General features: G+C 35.6%; 1 protein-coding gene across 15 annotated transcripts in view; it reads left to right on the top strand.

Annotated features, from left to right (window-relative positions):
* Nucleotides 1–22,842, top strand: part of GPHN (gephyrin) — a 540,115-nt gene that overhangs the window by 389,387 nt on the left and 127,886 nt on the right. For all 15 annotated transcript variants that reach the window (XM_020285734.2, XM_020285732.2, XM_076003938.1 and 12 more), the window contains one exon: nt 10,502–10,544. In XM_020285734.2, coding sequence (XP_020141323.1) covers nt 10,502–10,544 — 43 coding nt within the window. The remainder of the gene's footprint in view (nt 1–10,501; nt 10,545–22,842) is intronic.

The raw sequence follows: 22,842 nt of genomic DNA, 5'->3' as shown, positions 1-22,842 counted from the left end.
TATAATTTGTGAGGGTCATGTGATACTTTAGTACATTCATGTAATTTGTAAACATCAAATCAGTGTAATTGGAATATCTAACACTTTAAATTTTGTCTTTATGCTAGAAAAATTTGAATTATTCTCTTCTAGCTATTTTGAAATATACAATAGATTATTGTAAACTATAGTCACCCTACTGATTAAAAAATTAACTTTTAACACAGTTATCCCTTCTCTGTAAGCCAAAAGTTCAATTTTAATAACAGTGGGTTTTTTGCCTTTCCATTTGATTTAGCCCAGACACCCAAAACTAGAGCATTCAGAGAAAATGCAAAAGATATATATGATGTAAACAAGAATTTAATAATATTAAACTATATTTGTTAACTATTTACTTGGTTAGACCATGACAGGTATGATTAGCAACATAATATATACAACATATGGCTGTGATACAAGGTGTCAGAAAATTTATCTTTTACCTCTCATTCTCAAACGAACTTCCTACACATTTTCTGCATCATTGCTACTTTACTAACACAATATATCTGTGTACATCTTCCATGGGCTTTATGAATGCTATTTAAGTATTTAGAAAAATAAAGGTCACAACTTTTTCAGCCAATACTGAAATATGGCAGCTTTTTATTTAGAAAGGAAAATAATATAACCACACTTAACAAGACTAGAAGCATTAGAGTTTTTTTAATGAGTGAATAAGTGACATGACATGACATTTAAGAATGATATTAATATAGTTAGAAACAAAATCTTTCAAAATTCATGCTTAATAAAAACTAATGTGACTTTCTTCTAGAAGTGCCAAAAATGTATAATAATTACAAATACTCAATAATTCAAGTTTTTATGTGAATATTGGCTGTATCCCTGAGGCTCCATTTCTTAAAATTAATTAATATTATTTTTTAAACTCTCTATTCAAACACCCACCTAAATTACTCTTAATTGTTCTACGTTATAAGAGCTGTCAAAAAAAGTAGTCAACATCATCAATATAGGTCCATAATATCATCCAAACCAAAGAATGATAGTAGTAACAACAAACATATTAGCTAACACTCATATACTGTTAACTCTGGGCCAGATATTTTTCTAAGCAAGCACTTTATATATATTATCTCATTTTCTTTACAGCTATCCTATAGAGATAGAGGTTATTATCTTCATATTATATACAAGCAAAGACCTAGAGAGATTATAATTTAGACAGTGTTACACAGCTAATAATGATAAATATTCAAATCCAGGCAATCTGGCTCCAGAATGCTACTCCCCAAACTACCTTTTATTATACTATTTTTCCTTCACTCCTACATCCATATGCCTATTCTCAGTGGTTCTCATTGCTACAAGAAATAGTCAAGAGCAAAGAGGCAATGAAAATTCAAGGTCTAATTAAGAATGAAGTGATTGCCATTGGTAGGTTTTAGAAAGATAAGGTCAACTACTAGTGTGCAGCTAATTAAATTTGGAAGTCAAGAGGCTAAGTTTTACTGCTATTTTACCGTGTGACCTAAAGCCAGTAATAGTTTCTGCCTTCTAACCTCAAGAATGAAGATTAATGACCCTGTAAAATAATCAATTATTCATCTGAAGATTCAAAGATAATGTCATGAATAATCTGAAATTCCTGAGTCAAAAATATTTTGTTTAACTTTATTATACATTCTATAATTGGATGGTATATTTTTCTTCATACTTATGAGCAATAAAATTCTCAGAACAAACATCAAATCAAAAATATCATTGGTACCAAGAGGAGACCAACCTGGTATTTACAGAGTTTGTAGAGGTCATTGAGAGTGACTCAACTTAGAATTAAAGCTTTATATGGGAAAATATATTAAAAATATTCACCATTGATATCAAATTCATATTTCCTTGAGTCATGATAATAACAAATTCTATTCTTAGGTGTGTTCTAAATATTATAGTATTAATATTTTCTTTAAGAACAAAGAACACACATATAGTTGCCTATAAAGGAGCATAAACAAGCTTTGATTTTCAATGGTAATTATAATCCATTTCACCAGCTATATAAACTGACAGTTACAGCTTTTAGTAGAGGTCAACACTGAGAAAGAAGCATTCTTCATATTAACCTAGGACTTAGGAAAGCTTAGTGGAATTTTAGACAATAAAAATTTATATAACACTGAAGAAACATGTAAGAATGCTCCCCTAGAAAAGATTTATAAAATTGTTTTGCCTATAAATATTGTCTATGTGCCTGCAAAGGCTTGTGTTATATATACATAATTGAAAGCATTGTTGCTCTCCATCCATGAGCAACAAATGACTAAGAGTTCAAAGAATAGTTATTGATACATACATATATGCGTATGTTTGTGTGTGTGTGTGTGTGTGTATGTATGTATGTATGGAAGTTCACCTTTGACTAGAGGGTTTTAAATATGATATGATGACTGTTAAATTGTTATTCCATTTAATTAATCATCTAAATCAATAGGAAAAGAGAAAGTGAAGCAGAATTTTTTTTAACCTTGAGGTTTTTTATAACTTTTTAAAGTAACAATGTTCCTTTTTTCTTTCTTGTTTTGGTATATGATATGGACAGTTGGTTAATTCAGTGACCAATTTTATATATAATTTTCTCCCTAAAATGGAGGACTTCTTTTATATACGATTTGATAAAGGACATCAAATAGAGGTGGGAAAGCTTTCTTAAAGCTACAAAATCCTACAGATAGTAGGAAGCTTGGAAAATTATCTGGTTCAAAAGTTTTCAAACTTTTTTCTTCCATGGATCCATTTGGTACCCAGTTAAAGCCTACAGACTTTTTTCAGAAAAAAATATTTTTACACAAATAAAATAAAATAAATAATATTACAGAGAAAACCAATTACATTGAAATCATGATCAAGTAGTTTTTAAAATCAAATTGTTGTATAACAATACATATCTCTTTTAAAATGCATTAAATAAACTCTAGGAGCAAATCTAATAACTATTGTCATTTGAAATAATGATAAATATAAATAATATTTTAAGATATCCATAACTACTTGAGGTTCTGTTAATATTACTGTGATTTATTGCCTGTGCTCATAATGAAAGAAAATAATAAATATTTATGGGGTTACTGAATATAAAGATTATAATTATATTTCTCCATCCCAGCAAATGTTGGACCCTTGACTTTTACCCACAGTTTCTCTCAGAGGCCCATCAACTTCAATTAAAACCCCTGGGAACATCCATATTTTACAGATGAGGAAACCAAGACCCATAGAGAGGAGATAATTTAACTCAAGTCATACAACTCACAATTAGATTAATCCTAGCAAAGCTAATCTTAGATTATTATTCAACCTTTTTCTGAAGCTTTAGTCTAGAAGTTGGCAAGAGTCTGTTATTTATTACTGACTCATGGTGTGATCCGGAGCAAATTGTGCCTCAAATTCTGCCTATATAAAATATAGGTGACTTAAAATCTACATAAGGATAACAACAACTTAGATTTTGTATTGTTCTTCTTATGTACAATTGTCATCACTTTCACATACATTATCCTACTTAATTTTCCCCATTTTATGGATAAGGAAATTAAAGCTCCAAATGTTAAATTTCACATCCAAGGTCACACAGCTAGGAAGAGGAAAAACCAGTACTTGAAACGATACCACTGGACTCCTAAGGACATTCCCTTTATCGTGCTGCCTTTTATGTCATAAAAGGTGCTCAAAGAGCCAAAACTCTTTTGAGTTCTTCTGTTGAATATGTGTTGTTATATCATAAATCTAATTAAACACAAATGAGTTATCACTAGGCACAGGTGAGCCAAATACTTATATCCAATACATTTATTCCAATAAATTGATGAATGAATGGAACTGTGGAAGAAAGCTTTTCTAGACTGATTCTCCATTTTGGTATAAGAAGTGAGAAGAGAAAGAAATAGAATTGAAGACTCTAAGATTGTAATTGTAGAGTTGTTGGCTTAATGTTATTTAAATCAAACATTTTCTTTCCTACTGTTTCTGGGTAGGCCAAAGAGGCAAGTAATTTGAGTAAATGCTGATGGGGCCCCTTTTCACTATCCTGTTAAACATTATTTTTGTGAGTAGATGGTACCCAAAGAAGTTCATTCTTTCAGAAACAGAATACTCTTAAATAAGTTTAATAAGGTAAAAAAATAAAGTCAAAAGGTCCATGATGCATCAAAAATCTCTATCATCTCTGCCATTCTAGTGACCTGACCACATGAGATTTAGAAGGTCCTGTTCTCTTAGAAAATAAGGAATCTTCTTAACCTGACCTGAAACCCTTGGTATAGAAGACCTTCATTGGACTCCAAATGTCACTATTTCATTAACTTTAAGTGATTTTAATAGTAATGTTCTTTCAAAATTCTTGAAATCATCTGCAAGTTACCCAGATATCTCTTAGCTATAATCCACATACTTTTCCTGTTGTATCTCTTAATACTATCAGGCCCAAATAAGTAAAAATCCTTTGTAAGCTGACAAAACAGCTTTGTATAATACAGGAGTGGCTATGATCATACTTATACTATTAAAAATAAATTCAGTCTGCTGAGATAGAAAAGAATAACAATTACTACAAAATAAACATTCAGATTTAGATAATGTTTACTCTGTACAAAGCACTGTATTTGACAAAATGGGAAATAAAAAGAAAATTAAAGTCACAATCTTTTCCTTCCACAAAACTATGGTCTATTTGGGAACCCTATCAGTAATTGGAATATGAATAACTATGAGAAGTCCTATAATAGAATTTCAAATAAGATGCCTTAATAATTTAGGAAAGCCTAAACCTAAATTGTGGTGATGATTGCTCAGTCTTATAAATGTATTAAAAGTCAGCAAACCATATACTTAAAATGAGTGAGTTTTATGGTAGGTCTATTATATCTCAACACTGTTAAAAAGTTTAGAGAAACAAGAATTGATGTCTGATTGTGAAACTTGGGGAATATTTTTTTTGCAGTTGGTGGACCCTAAGCTGGATTGTAAAGGACAAGTAGTATTGGGATCAAAAAAGAAGCAACAGATATTCCAGAGAAAGAAAACAGCTTGTCCAGAATCTAAAAGCTAAACAATACAAGGCATTTTTTGGAGAAGCTAGGTCAGATTTTGCTCCATGCCTTAGATTATGTGGCTTGCATTCCTACCAGTGCATACGACCGTTTCGCTATAACACTTGTAAAATGTCCTGGCCACTCCCGATTGAAAAACATATAACTGTTCGTGGATTTTTTTCCTCTCCTTGAGTCAGAAATAAGCTCTTGCCTCCATTTTGAGCTGATAAAGTTATAATGAGGAGGGTATGTCATCATAGAGTTATTTTACAATTGTCAGTGGCTCCATTGATCATAAGTACTGACATTGTTTCCGTTTATATGGTTTAAAATTACTGATATATGTATTATATCTGTAGAGCCCTACAACAATCTTTATTTTTCCCATGAGGAAACTGAGATTATAGAAGGACCCAGAGCCTAAAGTACTAAAGCCATGCTAGAGGTCAAGCTATTTTGGCTTGCTAAAAATAAAGTGGGAAAGAGAAAATCAGTACATGATCTTTGAATAGTTACAAATCTGCTAACTAAATTGGGATGCCACACATGAATCAAAACTTTTACAAAAGAAAATAAATAAATAAATAAATTTAACTATTGTCATCAATAACAGGAAAACAAAGTTGAAATTTTTTTATAACCCTATAAATGACAGGAACAGCCCATGTTAAATAATTTTATTGATAGTAAAGCACATAGGAAACCTAGTTTGTAAATAGGTATCCTTTTTGCTGTTAGCTTTTAACAGTGTCAAAAAATTAAAATTTAAAATGTATTTTTCCAAACCATAAGCCTTCTCAGATTACATAAGTAACCAAATATACGGAAGCTTAATTTCTAACTTAAGATGTGATTAGTGTCTAGTAAAGTCATGCTAACAATAGAGTTTTCTTAATGTCCATCAAAGAAGGTGACTTTTTTTTGTTCTTGACTAACTGCTCCTAATTTTTCAATATGAGCCATACTGTATAGCATGTATAAGAAAAAGAATACAAATTAGCCTGGTGAGCAGCAAAATTGTGAAACCTGATTTGTGTTAATCTTCAGTTGAGTGTTATCTCCATTTTAATATTTATACATTCTTATATTATTATGAACCTATCCTTAACATGGGTTTTATTTGTTTCTCTCCTCCCTTACTTCTGTGAAATACAGAAGGGAAAGGATATTTGTTATTCACGCATTTGTACCCCACTAACTCGTGTTACACATCTGGCTTCCACTGGAGAGCCCCTGACATCGCAGGGAACGGTGATCAAAATTCCACACACTAGCTTCAAGCTGGGGGCTCGTAGCTACTGCAGCATTGAAAGGGAATCTTTTCCTGGCTTCTTTAAACTAAGCATGGTGATGGGATGGTTTAAGGGAAGAACACCTCTCAAATCACATGACCACTGCTGCGCTTCCGTGTGTCCTGCTTTCTTCATAACAGCTTGGCACTACATTCTTTCCCTGTATTTAGTGGGCTTGTGTGTGTGAGGGGGGTGGAGGGTGGGGAGATAAATGGATAGTTATACATTATGCATGCATCCTTCACTGTTAGAGTGATGTACTTTCCCTTATCTGTCACAAACTATGGTCACAGATTAAAACTTCTGTGTCCTGAGAGATTGGGCCAGCTCTCTCTTTTTGGTGTGAGATTCATGTGTTTTGGTGTGTTTCAGTGTTTACACCCTCAGTTGTTCTTTGTGTTGCATTGAACATAAGTTTAAATGTTCTCCCATAAGAGTTAGCTTTTCATGTTGGGCTGAAAAACTCTTCATTTCTGTGTAGCAATTCATGTTATTATAACCTATGGCTTTCAATTGTACCTCCCATAATGAAGAGCTGACTTTAAACACTGTGCTATTCTTATTATGACCTAAGCATAAGGTAAGTGATTTCTCTAACCATATCTAAAGATCGTGATTGTTTGTTAAAATTTTCTCAGCTTTTTTAAAGGCATTTTCACTTTTGTTCCTTACCATTTATTATGTGCTCTCCCTCCTTTTGTTTTCTGTTTTGTATCTTAAGATTTCTCAATGAACAATGTGATCTTCAGCAAAAATTATATTACACATGTAAACACATGTGGAAATGAATTATTTGATGTCACAAAGCAATCTTGATTAGTAAATGAATACCTGTGTTTTTAATAAATCCCTTGTGTTTTTCATTTCTTCCATTGACTTTAATATAATATACTGTTCTACATGTTATTTCAGTTTTTATTCTAGTTGTCCATACCATAAAATCAAATGTTAATTGTAGTTAAATAACATGATCCAATAGAATAAAGTAGTAGGTAATCTTATAACCATATGCTTCATTTTTAATCCCTGACAAATTTGCTATTAGCCCAAAAATCTCAGTTTTTTGTTTGTTTGTTTGTTTGTTTGTTTTGAGACTGGGTCTTGCTCTGTCACCCTGGCTAGAGTACAGTTGTGCCATCATAGCTCACCACAACTTCAAACTCCTTGCTGGGCTCAAGCAATCCTTCTGCCTCAGCCTCCCAAGTAACTGGAACTATGGCATGTGCCACCAAGCTCAGCTAATTTTTCTATTTTATGTAGAGACAGAGTCTTGCTGTTGCTCAGGCTGGTCTTAAACTCCTGACCTCAAGCAATCCTCCCACCTTGGCCTCCCAAAATGCTAGGATTATAGGTGTGAGCCACTGCACCTGACCTCAAAAATCTCAGTTCTATTTTGTTTTCCAGATTTTCCTTTTTTTCCCATTGAGTAAAGCCAGGTAAGAGAAGGAGAAAAAAAAAAAACCAACAACAAATCATAAAACTTGAGACAGACCTGTGTTACCTTCTTTGTGGTCCATTTGTATGAAAATAATAGTTGTTTCTCAACTTCATCCTTTCAAATAAATCCCATTATGTTGTGAGTTAGGTAAAGTCTTCACACTGAGATTTTATAAAATTAAGTAGATAGTATAAAAATGACCAGTTTCATAGTGTAAGAGAGAGGGTCATTTACTACATGCATAAATAGTAAAGTCTTTTAAAATTTACTTTCCTTCGTGTTTTTTTATACATATATTCAAGATCATTAAATTAAAGAAATTCTTGTAATCACTGATTTTAGAAGTGATTCTCCTGAAATCTGGTTCAAATAGCCAATGTAATCTAAATGGGAAAACATTGGTTATACAGCTGTTGGCAATTTGTGAACCTTGATAAGTGCTCAGAGTCAGGAAATTGAATTGTTCACACCATCCAAATTTCTCCTCCTGAGTTTTTTAAAATATGTAGTTCTAAACTGAGGTGCCACAAAGCAACACTGAGGTTTCTTTATTCAATTCATGTTATTAATATGATTTTTTTTTTGTTAATTTTTTAAGCCACATAGGGAAGGGGAGAGGGTATTTTGTTGTGGTTTTGTTTTGTTTTGTTTTGTTGTTTTTAGGGGTTTGTTTTTCTGGGGCCAGCTAGCTTTTCACCACCATTTCCATTATATACATTATGTAATGTATATAATAGGCATTATACAAATCTGTTGGAACATTTTATGAGACAATTTGAACTACTCATCTGAACTGCTCTGTTCATTGTAAATCTCTTGTTTCTATCCATACACTAGCTCCACTCTAGATTGGAAGGGCTTAAAGATGAACTCTGGAGGAATAGAGGCTACGACTTAAGAGTAACTATTACTGATCAAAGGAGCGACTTTCCATTCGCAAACGCTGCTTTGCGCTATGGGTTTGGGCTCCTTCTGTTTCTACATCTTGTTGAAGACTTTCTTAACTTCCATTTGACTTCTTTGAATTCTGTTTTTGTCTTTTAACATTTCCCCCTTTCTTTTCCTTCTCTCTCCCAGATTTTTCTCTCTTTTAGCTTTCTCTTGTGTTCTTTAAATCACTTTTTTAAAATGTAGTTTCTCTCTTTATTAAGCTTGTCTATTAATTTGTCTGTTAGTGTGTGTTTCTTTTCTTCTTTAAGGCTGTAGTGGTATAGTTATACTTATTTTATCCCATAGTATGCCAACTTGCTTATTTATTTTGCAGCAAGTTCATTAGTCATTCTTACCCTCTTGGTATGAATTTTCAATAAAAAATAGCAGATCATTCTGCATTTATGTATTATCCCCTTCTATAAGCCCATACTTTCTTTTCTATTGTCTAGATTTACTCCGTCAAACCTCTCTCTCTTCTTTTTCTTTTTCTCATTCTTCCCTGTATTGTTTTCTTTAAGCAGTCATTAATTTCTTTCCCATTTGGTCCAGAATTGTTCTTCAATAAGAATCCTAAGTAAAAGTATATAAGAATATTGTCTTCCAGATTAGCTTCTTCATTCTAGATTCTAGTGTATTTAAAACTAGTTAAACAATCTGGGCCAAAAGAGAATAACTATAACATTTGGAATTCTTTCTTTCTTTCTTTTCTTTTTCTTTTTTTTTTTTTTTTTTTTTTTTTTTTGGTGTGCGTGTTTGTTTGGTTTTTTTTTACTTGTGTGTATGTTTGTGACTTTTTTTATTGTTGTTGTTTCTTTAAACATTAACAATTGTTTTTTTCAGGGAAGGACAACCATAACCCACCCTAAGTTGCAACATTCCTTTCATAAGTTGTTTCATTACAATAGTAGATTGTGTTAAACTATAGAAATTAATTTGTTGTGTATATATCCATTTGGGGCAAGCTGCTGGGGAGTGGGAAGAAGAGGTGTGGAGCCAAATACAGTTTCCTTTGAAATTAACATGTTAATGCCATCTAAGAAGGTCCTTGAATGCAACATTTTTATAAAAACTGCAACAGTTTGGTAACATTTAACAGTATATTTTACTTTGACATAAACTTTTGAATCAGAGCATAAGGATTTCTGATTGATAAATTATATACACACCTAAGAACTGGCAAATAAGTGAATTCATTTTCATTATTTCCAGCAGCAGCATCTTTTAATCAATATTATAACTTCATGGACATTATTATAATAAATAAACAACAAAGGATATTAAAATCAAAGGTAAATGTTATATATAAGGATTTCTGTTCTCCTAATGTTAACATATATATACTAAAAATGACTAAATGGAATACTTGATTATAACTTTATTACTTAAATTTCATTATTCTAGTCAAGAAATATGCTAAATGCCTTAATATTTAGCATCTGTATTTACAATTGAATATGCAGCAACTTGAATTTTTTTCCATATGTTGATTTCAAATGTAAATGAATCAAAAATTGCCTTTGGTTTATCTCTGTTCAGTTTACAATATGGTACCCCAAATTTTTTATGGAAGTCACTTCTTTCCTTAAAGTAAGGAAAGGATAAATAAAAAATATATGAAACAAATGTTACATTTTTAATAACACATTATAACATCTGAAATATGTAAAGCCTTTGCTCCTAGACCTCAGGAGCTTGCCCATTAAATATACGTTTCTGGTAATCCATATTATAAGCCCTAAATTACTGAGTTTATGCTCTCTCTGCAGGTCCAGTCCAGGTGCAGCAGCAAGGAGAACATTCTCAGAGCCAGTAAGTATTTTATCATTTTAGGTGGGATACAGAACTAGAGCTTATGGTTCAATAGAAAGTAAAGCTAAAAATGACATTTTAGTGGGGAAAAAAATGAAGAAAAACAATGGCTAAAGTTTATATCAAGACTATGAATATTAGGGCTTTCACTTTCTTAAAATATTAGTTTCAACATATTAAAGAATTTTCCTTTAATCTGATTGTTTTTGCAAGCTGACAGCAGAACTATAATGGACTCCCAGCAGCCTTCTCTGTGACTAAGACGCTAATTACCCCACTGCCAAAAGATACTTGAAAACAGACTAACTGAAAATAATAGTAATATAAATCTATTAAAGGAGGCTAACTAAAAAAATGTGACTCCTAACAAGGTACATCATATCGTTTTGTAAATATGAATTCCTGAAAGATCTTAACTTCACAGACAGTATGTTTTAGGACATAGAACCCTGAACCAAGGATAAAGAATCCTTAATTTTATTTTTTGGTTTGATCACTAATAGCCTTAACTTGAAAGTCATTTAACTTTGTATATTATTCATTTTCCTATCTTATAAAAAGGAGCTATAAGTAGCTTTTCCTTACTTGTATCCTTGAAATGAAGTCACATTGAAAGTTGTGCCTTAAAAGCTTTGGGATCCTAAGAGAAAAGGGCTGTTTAAATGCTAATTATTTTATTATTATTCTCTGCAACTTGATACCTTAATGACATCATCCTGATCTTTATCATTCCTCATCTTTATCAAAAAAAGTAGTAGTAGAGAGCCATACCGAAACAGGTCTATTGGATACCCACACCCCTAGGAGGTTTAGCAAATGGAATTTATATTTCCAGTAGAATGTCAGTATTATTTAACAATCAGAAAGTAACTGAAGAACTTCAAATAGGTAAAAATTCATGGGGTTTTTTAGTGTAAATTTTTTCAATTTCTGTGTTATAAATCTGTCATCTTAGCTCAAAACCCTCAGGCAGACACACTGCAATTGTTTGCCCAAGATCTTTGTATTAGAGTTATATATATAACTCATATATTTTTATATATATTTATATATATATAACTCTTATATATAAAAAAAATATAAACAGACATGCTTACATCACAAGTTTCCACAACATTCAACAGACATGTGAATCTGAGAGAGACTCTCCCAGTAATAAGAGATGTAAAATCCTATAATCCCTTACTAGGACCTAAAGTGGAGAAATCGAAGGGTCAGCGGAGAGATGATTGAATATTCACTAAAATAAAACAATACAGATAAATGAACATTAAAAATGATATTTTATGATGATTACTGTGTAATTCCCATTTATTGTTGTTCTTGAAATGATGGTGGGTCACTGGTAGTGATTATGATGATTAGGAACAAAATAATTTCTTATTGAGAACAGATTCCTTTGACCCTTCTTTCATATCCATCATAGATCTTTGTATTAGAACTGTCTTTTATTTCAGTTATGTGCTTATTGGCTCATTAGGTGTTAATCATTTTGGATGGACTTCATAATGGCCCGGGTTTCTCTGATCATGTTTTCTTAGGATGAAATAGTCATGTAGATGGTCCTTATAACCATTTAGATCCATATGGAGAGCCAATCCAACATCATAGCCTCATATTCTGTGACTTTTATAAATTTATTGTCTTTCTTCTCAATACCACTTTGATGAACTCATACTCCTGCCTATAGCTCCACCCAGGATCCCTTCGTCAGCATGAGCTATTCTGCCTCTGAACTTCTTAACTTCAATACTCCATTGCTTATTTAGACTATTTTTAATCTCCCTTTTTGTCTTCCTTTGCCATGTACTATCATACTACAATCATATGGAACCTGTTAGCGGTTCTCCATTCTCTCAATGCTGTATCCTGCCTGTATTCCTTTGAACCTTTTCTCCCTTGCATAAACTATTACTTCCCTTCTATTCCTGGAGAACTTTTACTTATCCTTCAAGATTCATTTCATATATGATTCCCCCCACTCAAGGTGATTAATCCTTCTTGTATACCCCTACTGTTCCATCTACTTTAATCAATTTTTTCACTTATTTACTAATTAAACTAACCTCAAGGAAAACATTTCCAAAATGTAGCCAACATAAAGAAAACTATAATCAACTTCTTTTCAAACATATATATGTGTTATATATATTATATGTAATGTAACATATTATGTACTTATATTAATATATTATTATAATATATTATATATTATAATCATATAATTATGTTATATATTATATAACATATAATTTATACATTATATGTATATTATATATAAATGTGTCAGACCAGTGACACGCAGACCAATGGATCCTAGAGAAAGGAGAAAAGTTAAAACTCAATACAACTTATCTAGAATTGAGTGGCTTTGTCAAAGGAAGAGGTAACTTTCCTTCAGCTCCTTAAAAATATTATCAAAACAACCCATTGATAACAAAGCTGAAGTTATTCTTACTATAGTAAGGGAGAATGCCATTTCAACAAAGTCTTAGTCTCAGAGTCAGAGTCTCAGAAAGGAAAGGGCAAAGTCAGAATATTTATGAGATTTTGAAGTTTGGTCTAAAGCATATCTTTTAATGTGGGGGCTTGATTAGAATTGGATAAGGATCCTGATATAATCATTTCACATTGGTAGACATAGTAAGGCAACGGGTTCTGAGAGTCTTGGTATGTAAACTATCTTTCGATACTCTTTTTCAGAGTCGATGGCTCTTTCCAGAAGTTTCTGGAATGAGCAGTAAAGTTATTTACAATTGTTATCTTCAAGGGAAGAGTTTTCTGGAATAGTGAAGTCATATTGACAAAGACAATGCAATAGTAATGTTATGCTAATGAAGACAATAAACTGTGTAGTTACAGATGATTTCAGGTATCAGGGCCTTTTCCTTGGTGGTCATTCTTCACTCTGAGCTGAAAGACAGGCCATTCACATTTGCAGGTGTGATCAATCCAGACATTCACCTCTACTTGAGATATCACAGTGGTATATCAAGAGTCTGCAGCAGGTTGTCAAAGTATTGTTTTCCTGTTCTGTTGTATTAGAATATACCTGACGCATGCAATATAAATATAAAAAGGATTATACTCAAGAGTTTGTAGTCCATTTTTTAGCCAGAAGCCAAGATTATCCAAATTAAGCCAAGAGATAGATCCCATCCCCAATCTAAGCAGTCTATACAATAAGATATAGAGTTATTATCCAATATAGTTAATTTTATGAAGCCAGGTGCAGTGGCTTATGCCTGTAATCCTAGCATTTTGGGAGGCCAAGTCAAGAGGATCAGTTGAGGCCAGGAGTTTGAGAACAGCCTGGACAATATAGCCATAAACATTCAAGAATCTCTGAGAGTTTTACTAATTTGATTTTTAGAATTATGTTTGTTCTTTCTACCTTTCCTGAAGATTGGGGATGATATGGATAGTGAAATTTCTTAATAAGTGGCAGAGCTTTGCAAAACTGTTTAGTAACAGGCCAAGTAAAGTGGGTGCCTCTGTCACTAGAGACAGACATCAGAATTCCCCAGGTTGGGAACACAAAAACAAGCTATTTTTGTTGCTGTTAGAGTTGTTCTCTGTCAAGGAAAGGCTTTAGTTCATCCCAAGAGTAAGCAATGACCAAGACATATTTGAAACCCACTGCAAAGGGGAGCTGTGTGACATCCATTTGGAGGTATTCCTGGGGGGCCTGAGGTTTAGGCTCTTAGCCATGTCTCACCTTTATAATTTTACCATGATTATGTTGGTAACATCTGAAACATAGTAAGGCTTTCCTATCATTGGTAATTATGTATAGTAACAAATCTGTTTTTCCAGTTGTCTTAGTCCATTCATGCTGCTCTAACAAAATACCACCAACTGAATAACTTATAAAAAACAGAAATTTATTTTTTAAATTTCTTGATAATGCAAAATTCAATATCAAGATGCCAACAGGTTCAATATCTGGTGAGGACCTGGTCTTTGCTTGCAAGATATCATCTTGAACACTTGAACACATCTTGAACGTTGCCAGAGTTGAACGCTATGTCCTTAGATAGTAGAAAGAGCAATCTCTCCCCCATAAGCCCTCTTATAAAGTACTAATTTCATTCATGACATTGGAGCCCTCATGGCCCGGTCACCTCCTAAAAGGCCCAACTCCACTTAATAATGTTGTTTTGGCAATTAAGTTTCAACATGAATTTTGTTTGGAGATTAAGTTTCAACATACATTCAAACCATAGTAACAGTAGTGGATAATTTCATGTAAAATTTTTGCAAAATTCCATTTGAGGACCTTCAGTGCTACCAAGTAGCCAACTATGCAAATTTACATTCAGATATCTCCCAGTACTTCTTTTCTGACTGAAAAGCTGATCACTGGCATTCCATAATAGTGGCTTTGAACTGCTTTTAAACCAAAGATTAATTTCTTGGGATCGTATAAGGGCTATGAGCTTAGTGAGAGCTGTCTGTTCTGGCATAAGGATCAGACAAGTCAAGTCAATATTCCTTTAGCCTGCATATTGTCTCATTTTGTTTGAGCTCTGCTTTTATAATAGCCACTTCCTTATAAAGCATTAGAGCTCTTAAACGTTTTCTAAATTGCTAGCCTTTGTTAATTGAGGTTCCTGCTAAGGTCAAGAACCCTTCCTTATTTCCAGAGCATTCCAAAAGCATATCTACTGTCAATACCTATATTAACTTTCTTATCTCTTGCTAAATGACAAGCTCTGGTGAGCTCAATGAGTTCTGCCATCTAGGCAGACTTTTGCCTCCAACAAAGGACCATATACTAGGGATGAAGTTTTATGATAAGTGGTATGCCCAGGAAGTTATTGAAGAACTAATTTTAATTCATAAAATATCTGCTCATGTTTAGTGCCCAGGGAAGAGGTTCAGTTTCTAAAGATTTGGTTAAGTCATATGATAGCATGGCAATTTAAAAAACTTGGGAACCCATTGCCTACAGTAGCCAGTGAGACCTAGGAATCTTCTTAATTATATTTGAGATGTGGTTTTGGAGGATCTAAAAGAGACTTTATGATTATTATTATTATTATCATTATTATTATTATTATTACATTTTTATTTTGCCTTGGCCAAGGAATTTCTTAAGGAAGTACTTTTTGGAATCTGACTTTCTTAGAAATTTTTTCCACATGCCAATCAAAAATTCCAGCCCATTAGATGTTGGGAATCTTGTTCCCTTTTTTTTTTTTTTTTTAATTTATCATTATTTCTATTTATTTTTTTTTTATTTCGGCATATTATGGGGGTACAGATTTTAAGATTTCAATAAATGCCCATTTCTCCCCCTCCCCCCAAAAGTCTGAGTCTCCATCATGACCATCCCCCAGATGGTGCACATCTCACTCATTATGTATGTATATACCCGCCCCCTTGCCCCCTCCCACCTGCCCAATACCCTATTACTGTAGTACCTATGTGTCCACTTAGGTGCTACTCAGTTAATACCAGTTTGCCGGAGAATATATCTGGTGCTTGTTTTTCCATTCTTGGGATACTTCACTTAGTAGTATGGGTTCCAGCTCTAACCAGGAAAATATAAGATGTGCTATATCACCGTTGTTTCTTAGAGCTGAATAGTACTCCATGGTATACATATACCACATTTTATTAATCCATTCTTGGATTGATGGGCACTTGGGCTGTTTCCACAGCCTTGCAATTATGAATTGTGCTGCTATAAACATTCGAGTGCAGGTGTCTTTTTTGTAGAGTGTCACTGGATCATTTGGGTAGATGCCCAGCAATGGGATTGCTGGATCAAATGGTAGATTCACTTGTATCGCTTTAAGGTATCTCCATATTGCTTTCCACAGAGGTTGAACTAGTTTGCAATCCCACCAGCAGTGTAGGAGTGTTCCTCTCTCTCCGCAACCACGCCAGCATTTATTGTTTGGAGATTTTTTGATAAAGGCCATTCTCACTGGGGTTAAGTGATATCTCATTGTGGTTTTGATTTGCATTTCCCTGATGATTAGAGATGTTGAGCATTTTTTCATATGTTTGTTGGCCATGCTTCTGTCTTCTTTAGAAAAATTTCTGTTCAAGTCCTTTGCCCACTTTTTAATGGGGTTATTTGATTTTTTCTTCCTGATTTTCGTGAGTTCTAAGTATATTCTAGTTATCAGTCCCTTATCGGATGCATAGGATGCAAAAATTTTCTCCCATTCTGTAGGCTGTCTGTTTACTTTCATGACTGTTTCTTTGGCTGTGCAGAAACTTTGTAGTTTGATCATGTCCCATTTATTTATTTTTGTTGCTGCTGTAATTGCCTTTGGGGACTTCTTCATAAACTCTTTGCCAAGGCCGATGTCTAGGAGAGTGTTTCCAACGTTTTCCTCTAGAGTTCTAATAGTTTCATACCTTAGGTTTAAGTCTGTTATCCAGCGTGAGTTGGTTTTTGTGAGAGGTGAAAGGTGTGGGTCCTGTTTTAGCCTTCTACAGGTGGCTATCCAGTTTTCCCAGCACCATTTATTGAAGAGGGATTCTTTTCCCCAGCGTATGTTTTTGTCTGCTTTATCAAAGATTAGATGGCTATATGAGGATGGTTTTATATCAGGATTCTCACATCTGTTCCACTGGTCAATGTTCCTATTTTTGTGCCAATACCATTTTGTTTTAATTACTACAGCTTTGTAGTATAGTTTGATATCTGGCATGTTAATGCCTCCCATTTTGTTTTTGTTGCCTAGAATTGCTCTTGATATTCGGGGTCTTCTTTGGTTCCATACAAAGCGTAAAATTATTTTTTCTATATCTGTGAAGAATGCTGATGGGATTTTAATAGGTATTGCATTGCATCTGTAGATCAGTTTGGGTAGTATAGACATTTTGATGATATTGAGTCTGCCGATCCACGAGCATGGTATGGATTTCCATCTGTTTACATCCTCTGCTATTTCCTTCCTCAGTGTTTCATAGTTCTCCCTGTAGAGGTCTTTTACGTCCTTGGTTAAGTATATTCCTAGGTACTTTAATTTCTTTGTTGCTATTGTGAAGGGAATTGAGTCTTTGATTTGGTTCTCAATTAGATTGTTGTTGGCGTATATGAATGCCTCTGATTTCTGTGTATTGATTTTGTATCCTGAGACTTTACTAAATTCATTGATCAGTTCCAGGAGTTTCTTGGTTGAATCTTTGGGGTTTTCTAGATACAATATCATATCATCAGCAAACAGTGAAAGTTTGATCTCTTCTGCCCCTATTTGGATACCTTTGATTCCATTTTCCTGTCTGATTGCTGTAGCCAAGACTTCAAGCACTATGTTGAACAGAAGTGGAGATAGTGGGCAGCCTTGTCTGGTTCCAGTTCCAAGTGGGAATGATTTCAGTTTTTCCCCATTCAGTATGATGTTGGCTATGGGTCTGTCATATATGGCTTGTATCATTTTTAGGTATGTCCCTTCTATGCCTATTTTCTTAAGTGTTCGTATCATGAAAGGGTGTTGAATTTTGTCAAAAGCTTTTTCTGAATCTATTGAAAGAATCATGTAGTCTTTGTTTTTGCTTCTGTTTATGTGGTGAATTGCATTTATAGATTTACGTATGTTGAACCATCCCTGCATCCCTGGGATGAAGCCCACTTGGTCGTGGTGGATTATTTTTTTGATAAGTGTCTGGATTCGGTTAGCTAAGATTTTGTTGAAAATTTTTGCATCTATATTCATTAGGGATATTGGTCTGTAGTTTTCTTTTTTTGTTGCATCCTTTCCTGGTTTTGGTATCAGAGTAATATTCGCTTCATAAAAGGTGTCGGGGAGGTTTCCGTTCTCCTCAATGTTGTGGAATAGTTTCTGCAAGATAGGTACTAGTTCTTCTTTGTAAGTGTGGTAAAATTCGGGTGTGAAGCCATCTGGACCGGAACTTTTCTTTTTAGGGAGATTTTTAATTGCTGTTTCTATTTCAGCTGTTGAGATTGGTCTGTTCAGGGAATCTATTTCTTCCTGGTTGAGCCTAGGGAGGCTGTGTGTTTCTAGAAATTTGTCCATTTCCTCCACATTTTCCAGTTTGTGTGCATAAAGATTTTTGTAGTATTCATAAATTGTATCTTGTATCTCTTTGGGATCAGTTGTGATATCTCCTTTTTTATTCCTGATGGAGCTTATTAGAGATTTCTCTTTTCTGCTTTTCGTTAGCTTAGCCAATGGTGTGTCAATTCTGTTTATTTTTTCAAAGAACCAACTTTTTGTTTTATTAATCTCCTGAATAGCTTCCCTGTTTTAAATTTCGTTTAGTTCTGATTTGATCTTGTTGATTTCACTTCTTCTGCTGGGTTTGGGGTTGGTCTGTTCTTCTTTTTCCAGCTCTTTGAGTCGTTTCATTAGATTGTCAATTTGTGATCTTCTTGACTTTTGGTTATAGGCATTTATGGAGATAAACTTTCCTCTCAGAACTGCTTTAGCTGTGTCCCAGAGGAGTTGATAACTTGTCTCTCCATTGTCGTTTTCTTCATAGAATTTTTTTATTTCCGTCTTGATTTCTTCATTTACGAAGTAATCATTTAGTAGGAGGTTGTTTAATTTCCACGTTTTTGTGTAGAAATGTGAGTTTCTGTTAGGGTTGATTTCTAGTTTTATTCCACTGTGATCTGAGAAGGTACATGGTATGATTTCTATTTTTTTAAATTTCTTGAGATTTTCTTTGTGTCCTAGGATATGGTCAATCTTAGAGAATGTCCCGTGAGCTGATGAGAAGAACGTATATTCAGTGGATTTTGGGTATAATGTTCTGTAAATGTCAGTCAGACCCAATTGTTCTAGAGTTTTGTTTAAGTCCATTATTTCTTTATTAATTTTCTGTTTGGAGGATCTGTCTCGTGCCGTCAGTGGGGTGTTGAAATCTCCAGTGATTATGGAGCTGCTATTAATCCATTTGCTTAGCTCCAGTAAGGTTTGCTTTATGAATCTGGGTGCACCTAAGTTGGGTGCATATATATTTAAAATTGTTATCTCTTCTTGATGAACTGTGCCCTTCACCATTATATAATGACCCTCTTTGTCTTTCACTACTTTTGTTAGTTCAAAAACTAAATCGTCTGAAATTAGAACTGCCACACCAGCCTTCTTTTGGCTTCTATTTGCTTGGAATATTGATCTCTACCCTTTTATTTTTAGTCTATATGCATCCTTGCAGGTTATATGTGTTTCCTGAAGACAGCATATACTTGGCCTGTATTTTCTTATCCATTCAGCCAGCCTATGTCTCTTGAGTGGAGAGTTTAAGCCATTCACATTTATTGAGAGAACTGATAGGTAAGGTAGATTACTGTTCATTCTGTTGGGTTGGATGTTGTTGCTATGAGTTCTGTCTTGAGCCATTGTAATATCTGGCCTTTAATATCTTTGGGTTTTGGTTGTTTTTATATTCGTGGGTTATTATTATGATGTTCCATACATAATGCTGTTTTAAGTACTTCTTGTAGGGCTGGTCTTGTCTTGGTGAATTCTCTGAGCCTTTGCTTGTCTGAGAATGTTTTTATTTCTCCTTCATATTCGAAGCTTAGTTTTGCAGGGAATAATATTCTAGGCTGGGCATTGTTTTGTTTCAAAAGAGTGAGAATGGGGCCCCAGTCTCTCCTTGCTTGTAAGGTCTCATTAGAGAAGTCTGATGTTATTCGAATTGGCTTTCCCTTGTATGTTACTTGCTTCTTTTGTCTTACAGCTCTGAGAAGGGCCTCTTTGGTTGATACTTTGGTCAATCTGATGACTGCATGTCGTGACGTCTTCCTGTTTGCATTGAATCTTCCAGGGGTCCTCTGAGCTTCTTGAACTTGTATATCAAGATTTTGAGCAAGGCTTGGGAAATTTTCCTCTATTATATCTTCAAACAGCTTGTCCAACCCTTGAGTGTTGTCTTCTTCCCCTTCTGGTAAGCCTATGACCCTCACATTAGGTTTCTTCACATAATCCCACAGCTCTTGTAGGCTTTGCTCTTTTCTCTTGTTTCTCTGCTTTATTTCTGTGACTGATTTATTTAATTGGAGGGTGTTATCTTCAATCTCTGAGATTCTTTCTTCTGTTTCATCTACCCTGTTCTTGAGACTTTCCACTGTATTTTGTAGTTCCTTGAATTGATTCTTCATTTCCAGGAGTTCGGTTACACTTTTCTTCATTGTGTCTATTTCTTTTCCCATATCCTGGAGGCTTTTTGTGGTTTCTTTATGTTGGTTATTGAGTTGTTGTTGCAGCTGGGTGAGTGTTCTTATGATCCACATACGAAATTCCTCTTCTGTCATATTGGTTTCCTGATTTTGGTTGGTGTCCGTTTCTAGGGGGCTGGTGCTCCTCTTTGGGTGTGTGTTTTCCGTTTGGTTCTTCATATTTCCTGAGTTCTTTTGCTGATCTCTTCCCATGTCGATCAGTTGTGTCTTTCCTTAAGTTATTGTTTGGGTATTCACACACCTTGTTTAGTTTCTGAGGCGTTAGGTGGTGTCTGTGGGTGAAATTGGGCCACTCCCTGTATATTGAGTCAGTGGGTGCAGTGAAAAGGCTGTGCAGGATGCCGTCCCTGTCAGTAGGTGGCGTTTGCTTGGAGGAACAGGCTATGCTGTGGATTTTGTGTAACTCTGCCCTCAGGCCGTTAGCAGGGGTCAAAGTTCTGGTTTCCGCTTCCAGGGAAAGCTGTCAGGGCGGGGCTGGAATGGTCCCGCTCAGCCAGAAAGTATGGGTGTGGGAGCGGGGCTGTCTGAGACCCGCAGTCTGGAGTGAGCCTCGCTTCTTTCCACCCTCCCCAAGTCCGCAGCTACTCCTGGGTCTCTGCCAGCAGGCCAGACCACAAGCCACCAGGCCTCCGGGGACTGTGATGCCGGCGGGGAGGTTCCCTGCACAGGAACGCCACCTGGGTTGGGCACACGGCCTCCTCCTGGGAGGAGGGTTGCCCTCTAGGACGCCGATCCGCCCCTGGAGGCACACACACCTCAGTAGGCTGTTCACGTATAACCTTTGTGTGCCCTGGGCAATGCTAGCCCTCGGTGCAGGGGATCTGGTCTGCAGGTCCGACCTCTGGGTCCCAGAGTTCAAACTGTATCCCCACCAGGGAGAGGATTTCCGGTCCCAATTCACCCACAGGGAGCCCAAGCTGGGTCTACGTCTCTCAGCCTCTGAGTCGGCACCGTTCTCCTGGAAACTCAGTGCCAGCAGCACCTGGGAGGGCGGGCGGGTAGGGAGCTCACAGTCTGAGTTCCCCTGAGTCAGCTGTACGGTCCCAAGAGGGAAGGTCCCATTCCCTGGAGGTGCCTCCGGTGGTGGCTGTATTGTCTCTCTGGGCAGCCGCGGGTAGGGTCAGCGGAGGGGAGGAGGAGGCAATATGGTGCCTGCCGCGCGCGGCTCGGATCTGTGCACATGGAGGTGCCGGGAGGAAGTTGGGAACCTGGTGCCACGTCTGCTACAGGCTCACCGCTGGCTGGCGGCGGCGGCGGTCTCTGGGCTGGTGTCCGCAGGTCTCTCCACCCGCTGGGGAGCCCACCAGCAGTCCCAAATGCAGGAGAGGGGAAACAGCAAATCCACCTACCCTTGCCGCTGGTCTCCAGGCTGCTCTGGTGGTCTCAGCCTCCAGTTCTCCTCTGCAGCCTCCTCCCGTGGAGTCTCCCGGGGTCTCAGGTACCCCTCCTTCCGACCCTCGTCCGCTGTATGCTCGTCTTCTTGCTTCTTTCCTCTAATTTCTGCTAGAATCTGTCTTTTCTGCATAGAGACTCTGTTTGGCGGTGTTATTCGTCCGCCATCTTGCTCCGCCCCCCTTGTTCCCTTTTTGTTCTAAGACACCCTTCATATCAAAAGTTCCTCAGGGTGGCCGTTCAATTCTTCCATGGCCAGACTCTTACTAACAAAAGAAAATAAGAATTAAAAAAGTTCTCATAGGCTAAAAAATGACCCAGCACATTATCCAAAGGACACTAATCCTAAAAGAAACCTGAAACTCTTGGTCTCCACGGCCAGCTTGCGAAACACTTATTGGAGCCTACACCTGTCTTTTTCCTTATGAACTTAACCCATATAGAGATATAACAAAAAATGACAAGGACAGACAGAGACAAATAGTAGTGTTGTTGGTAATGAGACAGATTTTCACCAAGGATAAAAGCATTTTTATATTTAGTCAGATTTATCAAAGGTGTCCTAAAAAAGATTTCCTACTTTTAGGAGACCAAATAAACTTAGCAACTGAGGAGCTTAAAGAAAATATATTAGATTTCAATCTATGTGAGACTTATCTCAATGTAACAATTAGAGACACTCGCCCTTCCCTAAATAGGATGCTTAAAGAGCCACAGAGAAATTTTCAAATCACA

The sequence above is a fragment of the Microcebus murinus genome, chromosome 6, assembly GCF_040939455.1.
Source record: "Microcebus murinus isolate Inina chromosome 6, M.murinus_Inina_mat1.0, whole genome shotgun sequence".
Classification (NCBI taxonomy): domain Eukaryota; kingdom Metazoa; phylum Chordata; class Mammalia; order Primates; family Cheirogaleidae; genus Microcebus; species Microcebus murinus.
The sequence above is the reverse complement of the archived record's forward strand: the minus strand, read 5'-3'. Positions and strand labels throughout refer to the sequence as shown.